General features: G+C 42.8%; 1 protein-coding gene and 1 long non-coding RNA gene across 2 annotated transcripts in view; one reads left to right on the top strand and one right to left on the bottom strand.

Moving 5' to 3' along the window:
* Nucleotides 1-7,794: 7,794 nt before the first annotated feature.
* LOC105737599 lies at nucleotides 7,795-12,097 on the bottom strand. Its single transcript, XR_004026031.1, has 5 exons — nucleotides 11,688-12,097; nucleotides 10,000-11,058; nucleotides 9,502-9,586; nucleotides 9,259-9,298; nucleotides 7,795-8,732 (listed from the first exon to the last, which is right to left on the bottom strand). It is a non-coding gene; the product is annotated as an uncharacterized LOC105737599 (long non-coding RNA).
* Nucleotides 10,971-13,026, top strand: part of SESN3 (sestrin 3) — a 67,078-nt gene continuing 65,022 nt past the window's right edge. Inside the window, exon 1 of the mRNA XM_003253019.4 lies at nucleotides 10,971-11,400. Coding sequence (XP_003253067.1) covers nucleotides 11,323-11,400 — 78 coding nt within the window. The 5' untranslated portion in view covers nucleotides 10,971-11,322. The remainder of the gene's footprint in view (nucleotides 11,401-13,026) is intronic.

Consider the following 13,026-nt stretch of genomic DNA (forward strand, 5'->3'; position numbering starts at 1 on the left):
CAAAATAATGTATGTAGGTTATTGAATAATTATTGCCACATACTAAGTACTCAGTAAATGACAGTGGTTGCTTCTATTACTATATCTATGATGATTATTATCACTACCATGAAGGTTATGGGGATTACAGAATACGGATTAGAAATATGATGGTTATCTTCAAGTACTTTACTGTCTTAAGACAGATAATATCGATGTACTTGTTAGAAATGGTGCACACATATCACTTGCACATACACAAATGGAAATCAACAGGGTGGGGGCTAAGTGTGAAATGCTAAATGTTAGATAATAAAGTGATATTATTTAATTCGGAAAAATAGATTAAAACTTTGGTGAATTTTTAATAGGGATAGTGCCCCTCAGAAAAGAAAGAAAGATTTGTACCCCTCATGAAAGTTTGTCTACTGCAATGTAAAAAGTCAGGATTCATAGGAGTTTTGCAATTGGAGCATGAACTGTATTAAAATGGGGAACTGAAACACTGGGAAAGGACCTACTAGGTGGAGTCTCTGGGAGTTACTGTTGGAAACCAGGAGGCAGCCCACTTCTTGGGTTAACATTTCACTTCCTCGGGGAAGGCCTAGACCAGGGGAGACCTAGACCAGGTTTGATCACCCTGCTTTGTGTTCCCTTCCTGTGTTTTTCCCTACTATAACACTCATTACACACTGGGATTATTTGTTTAAAGTCCATCTTCTCTGCTAGGTTATAAATTCTGACTCTTATGCTCATCACTCTATCTCCAAGACTAGTCAAGTGGCTGGCACATAGTAAGCACTCCACAAACATGGAGTGCTTGAATGCATGAATGAGTGAATTGATGAACATAGAATTAGGAGGTGATTTCATCATACACTGTTTTGTATTGTTCTCTGGTATTTATAGGGGTTAATCCTGTCTTCCTGTTGACATTGTACATTGCATTGAAACACAGCAAGAGTTCTCATATGTCTTCAACAGTACCACTGAGATGTATCCAGTTATAGGCATAAATGCTCAAAAGATCTTTCTGGACTCCTGATAACCGTTTTTACATTCTATTCTCCATTTTCTATTTATCTTCTGTAACAATGCAGAGATTATACTTCAGTCTCACTATTAGATTATAAGCCTGTCCTTTGTTTCTTTTATCGCCAGGACTTACTACTTGGTAAGAGTTCAATAAATAAATGACTAAATAAAGGATTATCTGGACAGCATATATTTCAAAGCATAATTTTCCAATTTTGCAGCCTTCCAGAATCTCAAAAGTTGCTGCTGTGATTCCAAGCTTGCAGTTCATGTGAGAATGCATCATCTCAAGACATTTCATCTTTGAAATTGCTGTCTTTGTTGCTATCATTCACATACACTTTGTGAATGTGTCTTCTTGCTCATAAGGCAAATTTTACTTTTGTATAAAAATATATTTATAATTTTAAGACATTGGGAATTTTTTGGTTAAAATAATCTGTTCACTTGATTTCTAGCTAACAAACTCTAATATATCTAATCATGTCATCCAGTGAGTTTCTTTTGAGCACCTCTTAGATTCCAAGTACTAGAAATATTCAGATGAATCACTCTTGTCCCTAGAGATGCTCAAAGTCTAGATGTGCCATAGTCACATCCAGAAGATATGAAACTAGAAGTATAAATTATTCTCTTCAGAGGTCCCCTTCAATCTCACCTCAGTCCTGTGTTGATTTCCTGTAAATTCCTTACAGTAGAATACTACATTATCTAAGACTTCTAAGTCAACAAATTATAAATCCTCTTTACTCCCATTAACTATATCCTACTCCCAAACTGCCTTATGCTTGTGTGACTTTTTCTATTTTATTAATCTATTCTCATTTTTAACACCCAGACAGCCAGTATATTTTACAGTAATATTTTATATATTTTATATATATATATATAATATTTCTGTCTTAATTTCCTCATTTCTGAAAGAAGGGTTGAATATTTGGGACAGTGGATCTGGAATATCAAGAAGACTGTGACTAATAACAACAAAATATCCCTCAGAGAACAAACAAAAACCAATACAACTCTAGTGATACCTGAGAATAGAGCTTCTTTTACTTTTTCCCCACCTACTTGAAGAAATTCTCCTGCTTCTCCTATATGCTGTTTCCACTAGATTCTCATTGAAATATACTGAGACAAAACAAATCACAAAATTATAGAGTTTAAAGAGGGCTTTGAAATTCTCTACTCAGACATTGATTAATCGTGAATTTAAAAATGTTTGAACTTTAGGGTCCATCACTAGCATTGGCCCCTTCTGAGGTCCTGAGAGAGGTCCAAGCAATTTACCCACGTGGTCATACTTTTAAATACATTTCAAAAGTAAGCTATTACAACCACCATTGGTAAAAACTACAGCTTCTTTGTATTCCAATTTCCATCCTTCACAATCTCCCTCATGCTGGAGGCATTGGAGAAGCTGTGGGTATCTTTGTTGATCTGGCTAAGGGGAAGTTGAGATGGACATACCTTTAGCTTGAGTTTATGAGTTAAATTTATGGGGCTCACAGTCATTTCAGTGTACAGTTGTTATTTCCAGTGGTCTCAATAAAAGAATACATTCTAGGAATACTCCCACTGCCCACTGGCCCAGTTTGCCAGCCATAATATCACAAAGATGTAAGGTCACAGGCTATTTCATGACACACGTGTCCTAGGACACTCAGAACTGGGAATGTGTGCTAGGGGAAAGATTGAGTTATCTTCCCATTCCCTCTAAAAAAGATAGTATTACAAAAATCATTAACAGGACAGACATGGTGGCTCACGCCTATAATCCAGCACTTTGGGATGCCAAGGTGGGTGGATCACCTGAGTTCAGGAGTTCAAGACCAGCCTGGCCAACATGGCGAAATCTTGTCTCTACTAAAAAAATACAAAAATTACCCAGGTGTGGTGGCATGCACCTGTAGTCTTAGCTACTCTGGAGGCCGAGGCAGGAGAATTGCTTGATCCTAGGAGGCAGAGGTTGCAGTGAGCCAAGGTCACACCACTGCACTCCAGCCTGAGTGACAGAGCAAGACCTTGCCTCAAAAAAAAAAAAGTCATTAACATATGAAAAAGAAAGTGGAATATACAGCCCCGAAGATGTAGGGAAAAAGTAATACAGGGTTGTGTCAAGCAGTTAATAAAAATTTGTGTTTTTTTCTGGCTTCTGTGATTTTATAGTATTTTTCATCTTTTAAAAATTTATTGATTTTATTGCTGATTTTAAATAAGTATTCATTTTCATAACTATTAATAATTTTGCATCCACAATTTTACATTCCTTTTTTCAAAGAAGGTTCCTACAGCATGTAAGTTTTGGACCCCACAAAACCTGGATCTGCTTGGACCCAATTTAATCACCCTTCCATATTTAATAGATAAGGAAGTGATTCCAAGTGATAGATAAGCTGTGATTCCAAGCTTGCATATATCATAAAGTTCATATATAGTTCACTGAACTAAACCCTAGGTCTCTTGACTTTCTGTCCAGTGCTATTTCTATTACCCTATATTGTCTTACTTTTGAGACAAGTATCTCAAAATCAAAGATCTTCACTGAAAAAAAAAAAGACAAATAAAAAAAATCTCGTAACAACAGTATATAATAATAGAACTTACATGGCATTTCTTATAAGCTAGGCATTGTTTTAAAGTGTTTTATGTAGAATTCATTTAATCTTCAAAAAACTCTATGACAAAGCTAATCTTAATATCTTCATTTCTGCAGATGACAAACATTGAGATGCAGGAAAGTTAAGTAACTAGACCCAGGTCACAGTATGTGGAAAGTATAACATCCTTTATATTGTGTCAGCTCACAGTAAGCATTTATTTAGGGCTTACAATGTTTCAGTCACTTTGCTGAGCACTATAATGCATTATTTCAGTCCATCTTTACAATTGCCCTTTGAGTTAGGTAGCATTATTACTCTATCTTACAGATGAGGAGATTGAAAGCAGAGAGAAATTTAGTAATTTGCCCAAGGTCATACATTTAATAAGAGGCAAAGTCAATACTCAAATTTATGTCTAACTCCAGAACCAGGGCTTCTAGCCTGTGTGTGATACTGCCCACCAAATAAAACACTCTCAATGCATCAGGCCTGGCTTCCTTGCTCTTCCAATATTGCAGTATTCCCTGTGGCTCCTTTATCCTAAAGCAACAATTAGAATAGGGATTTGAGCAGAATGAGGATAAGAAGTGGAGTTAGCAGCATAAAGGACATAGTAGTCCCTTCTTAGATAATTGTCCTCCCCATTGTGAGATATATACACATACTACATACAGTGTATATATATATATATATATATGTTCATTTTCACACTGCTGATAAAGACATTCCTGAAACTGGGAATAAAAAGGTTTAATTGGACTTACAGTTCCACATGGCTGGGGAGGCCTCAGAATCATGGTGGTGAGAGGTGACAGAGTGCTGGCAGTCCTCACAGCCCTTGCTTGCTCTCAGCACCTCCTCTGCCTGGGCTCCCACTTTGGCGGCACTTGAGGAGCCATTCAGCCTACCACTGCACTGTGGGAGCCCCTTTCTGGGCTGGCCAAGGCAGGAGCCGGCTCCCTCAGCTTGCAGGGAGGTGTGGAGGGAGAGGCGCGAGTGGGAACTGGGGCTGTGCGCGGCGCTTGCGGGCCAGCTGGAGTTCCGGGTGGGCGTGGGCTTGGCGGGCCCCCCCACCCTCAGAGCAGCCGGCAGGCCCTGCCACCCCAGGCAATGAGGGGCTTAGCACCCAGGCCAGCGGCTGCGGAGGGTGTACTGGGTCCCCCAGCAGTGCCAACCCACTGGCACTGCACTCGATTTCTCACCGGACCTTAGCTGCCTTCCCGAGGGGCAGGGCTCGGGACCTGCAGCCCGCCATGCCTGAGCCTCCCACCCCCTCCATGGGCTCCTGTGCGGCCCAAGCCTCCCCGACGAGCGCCGCCCCCTGCTCCACGGCGCCCAGTCCCATTGACCACCCAAGGGCTGAGGAGTGCGAGCGCACGGCGCAGGACTGGCGGGCAGCTCCACCTGCAGCCCCAGTGCAGGATCCACTGGGTGAAGCCAGCTGGGCTCCTGAGTCTGGTGGAGATGTGGAGAACCTTTACGTCTAGCTCAGGGATTGTAAACACACCAATCAGCACCCTGTGTCTAGCTCGAGGTTTGTGGATGCACCAATCGACACTCTGTGTCTGCCTGCCCTGGTGGGGCCTTGGAGAACCTTTGTGTCGATACTCTGTATCTAACTGATCTGATGGGGACGTGGAGAACTTTTATGTCTAGCTCAGGGATGGTAAACGCACCAATCAGTGCCCTGTCAAAACAGATCACTGGGCTCTACCAATCAGCAGGACGTGGGTGGGGCCAGATAAGAGAATAAAAGCAGGCTGCCTGAGCCAGCAGTGGCAACCCGCTTGGGTCCCCTTCCACACAGTGGAAGCTTTGTTCTTTCTCTCTTTGCAATAAATCTTGCTACTGCTCACTCCTTGGATCCACACTGCTTTTATGAGCTGTAACACTCACCACGAAGGTCTGCAGCTTCACTCCTGAGCCAGCGAGACCACGAACCCACCAGAAAGAAGAAACTCCAAACACATCCGAACATCAGAAGGAACAAACTCCAGACATGCCGCCTTTAGAACTGTAACACTCACCGCGAGGGTCCGCGGCTTCATTCTTGAAGTCAGTGAGACCAAGAACCCACCAATTCCGGACACAATGGAAGGCAAAAGGCACTTCTTACATGGTGGTGGCAAGAGAAAGAGGGGGAAAAAGCAAAAGTGGAAACCCCTGATAAACCCATCAGATCTCATGAGACTTACTCACTATCACGAGAATAGCATGGGGAAGACCAGCCCCCATGATTCAATTACCTCCCCCTGGGTCCCTACCACAACATGTGGGAATTCTGGGAGATACAATTCAAGTTGAGATTTGGGTGGGGACACAGCCAAACCATATCAATATACATATTTTTTTTTCAGGGTACCTGACATCATCATACGTCACAATATTGCTTGCATGTGACCCCTTTCCTTAGCTTTTGTTATAGTAAAGAGATGACAAATTTATTTTTAATTAATGTTCTCTGATAAAGTTAACAGTGATAACTAACAGATCAGTAATTTAGATGCTGGAGAAGGTTTACAGAGGTTGCAAATTCAAATCCCTACAAAAGGCAAGAAGATAATGTAAATAAAATGGCAAAAATGTAACCCCTAGGGAGTGGTAGGGACCTTAGTAAACAGAAGAGTGCATGTCCAAACCAAATAGCAGGTAGTGAGCTTGACAGATGGTTGCCCTGTGGGAATATAAGCCCAGTGTAACCAGATCTGACAATTTTTCTAAAGAAAATGGAAATCTAGATTTTTGGTTTAAAAAAAAAATCCTGAATTGTGAATATTTGAAGCAATTCAAAAATTTTTTAAAAAGCATCATGCTGGCTGACTTTGTGCACACCAAACAAATAAACCACACCCTTCACATCTGTAGGCCTTTTGTAGTCTGTTTTATAGTGGGGTTAAATACAGAAAACTCTGATCTGAAATGTTAGAAGAGCAAGCTGACAGGAATTTGGGTCCTGGTGGAATATCTGTTTTTTGAAAAACGAGCTTTGATAAGAATAATCTTAGTGGAGGTGAGTGATTGAAGAGGTGGAATGGGGTGGGAACTAAAGTAGTGGCCTTTTTGAGAACACATCCTCTTATTTCTCCTTTGGAGTAGTATTGGTCTTGGGCCTTAGGAAAAAATAGCAGGAATCTAATTAACAGCTCTGAGGGAGCAATCAATTTACAATTGTGTGAAGTGTAAATTCCTTTGTGCAAGAAACAAATTACAGTATTTGCAAATGTGTAAATAATGCAGCACTTTCCCAGCAATCCAAATGCTTTGGGTGTCCCCTTGAGAAAGAAAAAAAAGCCTGAAGAGGCAAAATGTTAGAAAATGACCTATTGTCTCAAGAAACGGAGTTTTAAACATATCTTTGGTAATTGATTTTTCTCAATTAACTCCTTATTTTGAAACTATACAGAAACTCAGTTCTTTGGTCAATAGGATGAGAATATTTAAAGAAGTAAACAATTTCAAGTCAAAAGTCACAGCATATTATTAACAGGGTAACTTCAATCAAACGTGCTAAACACAAAAATTTTCCTTCAACCCTTCCTACACCTCTGGTTTTTCATTTTATAAAAGAGAGAATGATGCCCAACCCGTAATAGTTAATACGTTCAATGTCAGAGAAGGATTGGTGACAGGTAAGAACATGAACCTAATCTCTCTGCTTCAAAGCAGTGGATTTTTCTGAACAATTCAATTCACATTTATTGGGGTGCTTTTATAAAGAGTGAAACTCATTACTTTCTTCAAAAATTTTTTGAGCACTTCCCTATCGGTTGAGCTAGGAGCCAAGGATACAAAGTAAATGTTACTCTATCCCTGCCTTCAAGGGGTTTGAAGTCTAATGAGAAAACAGGAGTTAAACCTATCATTTCCGTAGTGAGCTTTTTGGTAAAGAAGAGGTATAAAGGGGCACTATGGATGCTTGGACAAGTGCTTGATTCAGGAAGTGTTTCAACAGAAGATATTCACCAGGCAGAAGGAAGAAGGGAAAGGGATTAAGGTAGAGGTAGGTGGAATACTGATGGGCCTTATGCAGAATGATAGCTTTCAAATGATTGCTCTCACCTGTGTTCTTATTCAAATCTTTCCACAAAATATTTTAGCAAGTTGCACCATGAGCCTTAAGACATATGTATACCCTTTTACTCAGAAATTCCAGGCCTAGGTATCAGAGATGCTGCCAGAAACTTAAGTATGAGGAAGTTTATTTTGTTATTTACAATCATGAAAAATCAGAAACAACCCACATATTAAACAATAGCATAAGGATTAAGTAAGTTATGGTACATCCAAGCCATGTGATTTTATGGGTTCCTTGCTTAAAAAAATTACATTTTAAAAGAGTAATTTAAAACAAGCAAAATGATTATAACAGTTTTGAAACGATGTACAATGTTTAATGAAGTATCATCCTAATTTTATAATAAAAAATTAAAAAGTAGTTCTCAACATTGGTTGTAATTTTCACTCATATCCTACTTTTCTAAACTTCTTTCTTGTTTTAAACATACCAGACAACAAAAGAGGTGGAGTTTCTCCTTGTTCTATGTGCAATAAAAAGAACTGGCTTTTGCTTCTTTTCCTCTTAAGTGTGATCCTGGGTTTGAAATAAAATTCCCTTTATGGTATTCAGGCTGGCCAAGAAAGGAAGGAAGGTCAGGTGAAGAATGGAAGAGAAAGGAGATGTCTAGAAACTGAACATTTCCATGAGAGAGGAGAACAACTATGATGGGAATGAGGGTGTGAGAACAGACCAGAAAGGGTGGTTGCTGTGTTAAGAATAAGGTACTGGCATTGAGTAGTTGAGGGCAGAACATAAACACATACATAATGGTTCAGTATAAGAAATGTCACAAGGCAATACATGATTAACTGCCAAATAAATAGCACTACAGACAATACATATTATAATAGTTTGGAGGAACTTGGTGCAGAGAGCCATCATATGGTCAGATACATGTATGTGACCATGTATTATTGAAGATATTCATCTACTAAAATCTTCCTTTAGCAATCTTTGTTAGAGAGTGTTATTGTATAGGGCTAGATTCTCCCGGCTTTCCTTTCTGGGGGATTTAGTTACTGAAGAACTTAAAGGAACTCATTTCAAAAGGATTTTAGCTGTCAAGTGAAAAAAAGAAAAGGTTATAAGAAGAATGTGCTAGAAAACAATATGAATTTAAAATACTATTTGAGAAAATTCAATCTGCACAAAAATTCACTTCATCCTTCAATTTCTCCTTTCCTTTAAAATGTACTCACATAAAATCTGCTTTAAAAGCCAGAACCAGCCAGGAATATAGCCCAAGAAATTTACCACTAAATGGGGACACATATGTGTTTCTTAGAAAAACTGTGCCTTGCTGACTTTCTCCCTGCATTTCTTGGTTCTCTGCATCGAAGGGCATGTGGTAATTCCTTCCTTTTCCGAATTTACTTGCTTTTACAGTTTCTTCTAACTGAATCTTAAGCACCTTCCCCACACCATTGCTCTTTAGTTATATATGTCTACACAGCATCAAGCGACCTTTAGCTAACACTGGCTAAATGGATCAACACCTTTATCTAACTACGTAACTTAGACCCTTTTGGGGTTTTCTACTCTATTTTAATCTATTTAAACCTGATACTAGCAGATTTCCATTACCCTTGTTCCTTGTGTAGACTTGGTTTATATGTGTTGGTCTCTAAAAAGGGACAGAGAAGAGACAGCTGTTGAGAAATGAGATTGGCAGTTTTAACCGCACAAATTGGTCTAATAGCTTTGATATGCTAAACTTGCTAGCTCCTCCAAGTGTACCTTTCCGATTTTGCATAACACCACCCTGAATCCCTAAGGAAACCAGGTTTTTTTTTTTTTTAATTAAAAAGAAAAGAAAGAAATGCAAACCAGTGAAACCGTTCTTTTAAATCATCTCCACATAGATTTCATTCTACGAACTGCAGGCCTTCACAAATCCTGGTACGCTGGAGCCCTTTAAAAAAGGAGAGGCCGAGAATACTGATTAGGTTCTAAAAATCGAAAACAGGTGATGTCATAATGCATAGTCCTGTGGCCACGGCCATGGCCGGGTGGGGAGCTGCGCTCCAGTAAGCACAGAGCTCCTTGCCAGTAGGCGATGCAAGTTATCTCTGGGGCCCGGAGGACACAAGGGAGGACCGGGCATCAATCAGGTTCTCGCTCTGCGCCTGCCTTTGTTCTCACTCGGGAGCAGGTTGCGGGCGTCTAGCATCGGGAATCCGCATTCGACTCGGACGCGCATTGCTAGCCCCTTCGGGAGACCTGCCTCCCCTACCCGTCTGTCCCCCCACACTCGGTCAGCCTGCGCTTTCCCCAGTCAAGTCTGCCTTCTCTCCGCAGAACTTGGACGCTAAAACCCTGGCTCACCATTTTAAGCTTTAGAAGAGGCAGGTTTGTCCTAATAGTTTTAAACGGCAATTTGTTCTCTGAACCTTCCTGAGGAGGGCGCTGTGCTCTGCATGTATCCGAACAGCTGCCTCAGGAAGGTCTTTTGGGTGAGAAAACAAGCCCCTTTGGCCTTTTAGTGCTGGACAAGTAAATAAACTTACATCTCTAAGATAACTGCTAGAAGGTGCTTCAGAAACAGGAGGAAACCGCTAAACCAGACGTTTTGTGTCTCTCCCCTCAAACTCGATTACTTGCGTAAATGTATATATAACTCAGACATTTATCCCCTATCCGCCTCCCAAGCCTCAAGTAACTGAAGTCTTTGCAAAACAAGGTTCACAATAAATGATGCATAAAGTTCTTTGAGATCCCTGGATACAAAGTGCTACATAACTGCAGTCCTCTTTACAGCTAAAGTTAGATTTTGGTGGAGAGAAAGCCTAACCACTGCCCTGAAGGAAGGAACATTTAATACTCCCACTCCCCTCCCCCTTTCTCGAGAGATCAGGAAATATTTAGCTCAATCTTAGACTCTCTAGCGAGCTCTAGCTCCCAACTATCTCATTCTCCTCACCACTTTTGCAGGGACCTAGAGAAGGGGGCGTAGCTTATCTTGGGGGTGGGGCTTGGAGGGCAGTGTATTTGCATATGACACACCCTCGTCCTCTTATTGGCAGAGGAGAGCAAACTGTTCCCTGCTACCCTACTACTTAGCTAACCGCCATATCCCTTCAGCTCCGAGCCTCGGAGATAAACTTAACTTGCCCGGAGATTCAAGGCTTCCTCGGCCCCTGCGATTGGCCGGCGCGACTCCCAGCCGGGCTCTCGTTGCTCATTGGCTGCGGGCTAGAGCCCTGGGGGCGTAGCCGGAGCTGTCCGATTGGCGGGAGGGGCGGTACCGGAGCTTGGAGGTGGTGAAGGTGGTGGGGCGGCGGAGGCGGGGCTGCACTGAGGCGCTGCGGCGGCGGCGGTGGCGGTGGCGGTGGCGGCGGTGGCAGCGGTGGCGGCTGCTCGTCCTAGCCTGGCGGGGGCGGGGGTCTGGAGGATGGGGGTGGGTGGAACAACGGGCCGGTGAGAAGCAGCCGCCGCCGTCTCCGCCGTCGCTGGGGCAGCTGCCGCGGTGGTCGCCTCTGGCAGTACCGCTAGCTTTCGGGCAGTCGCCTCTCCTCCCGACATCCCGCCTTGAGGAGGCTGAGGCGGAATCGCGGCTGGCGGCGGGGGGACGGACCGGCCCTGCAGTGGCCGCAGTGACAGCCCGGACTCGGCCCTCCGCCCGCTCTCGCCTCGGCGCCCGCAGCCACGATGAACCGGGGCGGCAGCAGCCCGTCGGCCGCCGCCAACTACCTGCTCTGTACCAACTGCCGGAAAGTGCTGCGGAAGGTACGGGTTCGGCCCGGGGTCCTGCCGGCTAGGGTCGCTTCCTGCCGGCCGGGGCTCGGGCGGCTCGTCCCCGGGCGCGCACTGGGGGAGGCTGAGAGGGATCCCCGGGCACCGTCCCTCCGCAGGGACTGAGAAAGGGGGCGTGGGTTGAGGGCGTGAGGGTTTGGACTGCTGCGGCTTTTTATTTCCGCCGGGACAGACCCAAGTCTGGAGGGGTTGGGATATTTTTTCTTCCCTTGTTCCTTTTATTTGGTGCCTTTGCACTCCTTTACGGCTCATTTCCCTACCTCGCTACCCGGGGTCGGCTCCTTGGGCGGAGGGCGGGAGGGATCCGTTCGATCCTCCTCCCTGTGCAGTTTAGCTGTTGATGGAGGTCGGTGTGAAATCAGAGCAGCTGGGTCGGATCCCGAGGAACCTGGCCCCTCTTTGCTGTGGCTAACTCTTGCGAGTGTTGTTTTTGTTTATTCGGTTGCTTCTGCCTTGCGCGCCTTGCTCAATGCCCCCCGTTTTCAAATTGTTTGGATGGTCGTCCTGTGTCTGTAGTTCAGTCTCGAAAGGAACCAGTAAAGCATCTTGAACTTTATGCCCATGGGAAATGCAATTCGACCTGGCCAGTTCCTGAGGCAGGGGTTGGGGGAGGAGGAGACTGAGGTGGATGTGGGTTATTCCTCCTTAGCACCCCCCTCCCCCCGTGTTGATCCAGAAAAATGAGGCGCACCATCAGTTTATTGCTGCTTCCTAGAGTGACTGATAGAAAGTTTACTCCAGTATTGTTTAGCTTACTTGGCTTAATCGCCCCGTAGGGAAGGGCGAGAAGGATGGGGAAGGGAATGAAAAAAAGGTCTCTAGAGTTTTTGATCAGACTTTAACATCTGCCCCAAAGTAATATTATAATCAGTTTATTCGTATTCAAACTCTATTTTTACATTTTATTAAGTGGAAACGTTAGGTGAGATGCTTCTGTTTGTTCACTACAAATGAATTAAAATTGCTGAGCTGTGCAAATGCATCGGGACTGAAAGCGGAGATGAATATGGTACCGTTTTTAGTCAACATCTCTAAATACAGTTCACTTTGGGATTGTTCTTTCTACATTTTTTTTTTTTAAAAAAGGAAGAAAGAAAAAAGCACATAAGTAAGCAAGCTCAAATATTTGCGCTCTTTGTCCAAAAACTGTTTTTCTTCCTCTGTGGGTCAGGCCAAGTGCCAATCAAAGTTGTTTTTCAAGCCTCTTTTCCCTGCAGTAGGGCTGCTGCTTTTTTTTTTTTCTTCCTATTTTATTTGAGAGCGTGAGAGCAAAGGGATTGCAGATTTGAGGTTAATTGAACAGTTAAATATGCCTTAAATTGTGTTTATTGGATGTTTCTCTTGAAACAGATTTTTATTAAATGTGCATGTTGAGTATGTGCAGTTATTTTTTTCCATAAACTCTAGGATCAAATTACAGTTGATACTTGCTCAGCTCATTGTAGGGTAGCTTGTGAGAAATGTAATGGATCAGAAGTGCAGATCAGCTTAGTTGAATGTTAACTCTTTCACTGCAGGGCCAGATGTCATCTGAACTTAGCTTTCAAAAAAATTTATTTCTTAATTTTTGAATTTGTTATGTCTGACATGAAAAATTGT

This window comes from Nomascus leucogenys, chromosome 15 (genome assembly GCF_006542625.1).
Source record: "Nomascus leucogenys isolate Asia chromosome 15, Asia_NLE_v1, whole genome shotgun sequence".
Classification (NCBI taxonomy): Eukaryota; Metazoa; Chordata; class Mammalia; order Primates; family Hylobatidae; genus Nomascus; species Nomascus leucogenys.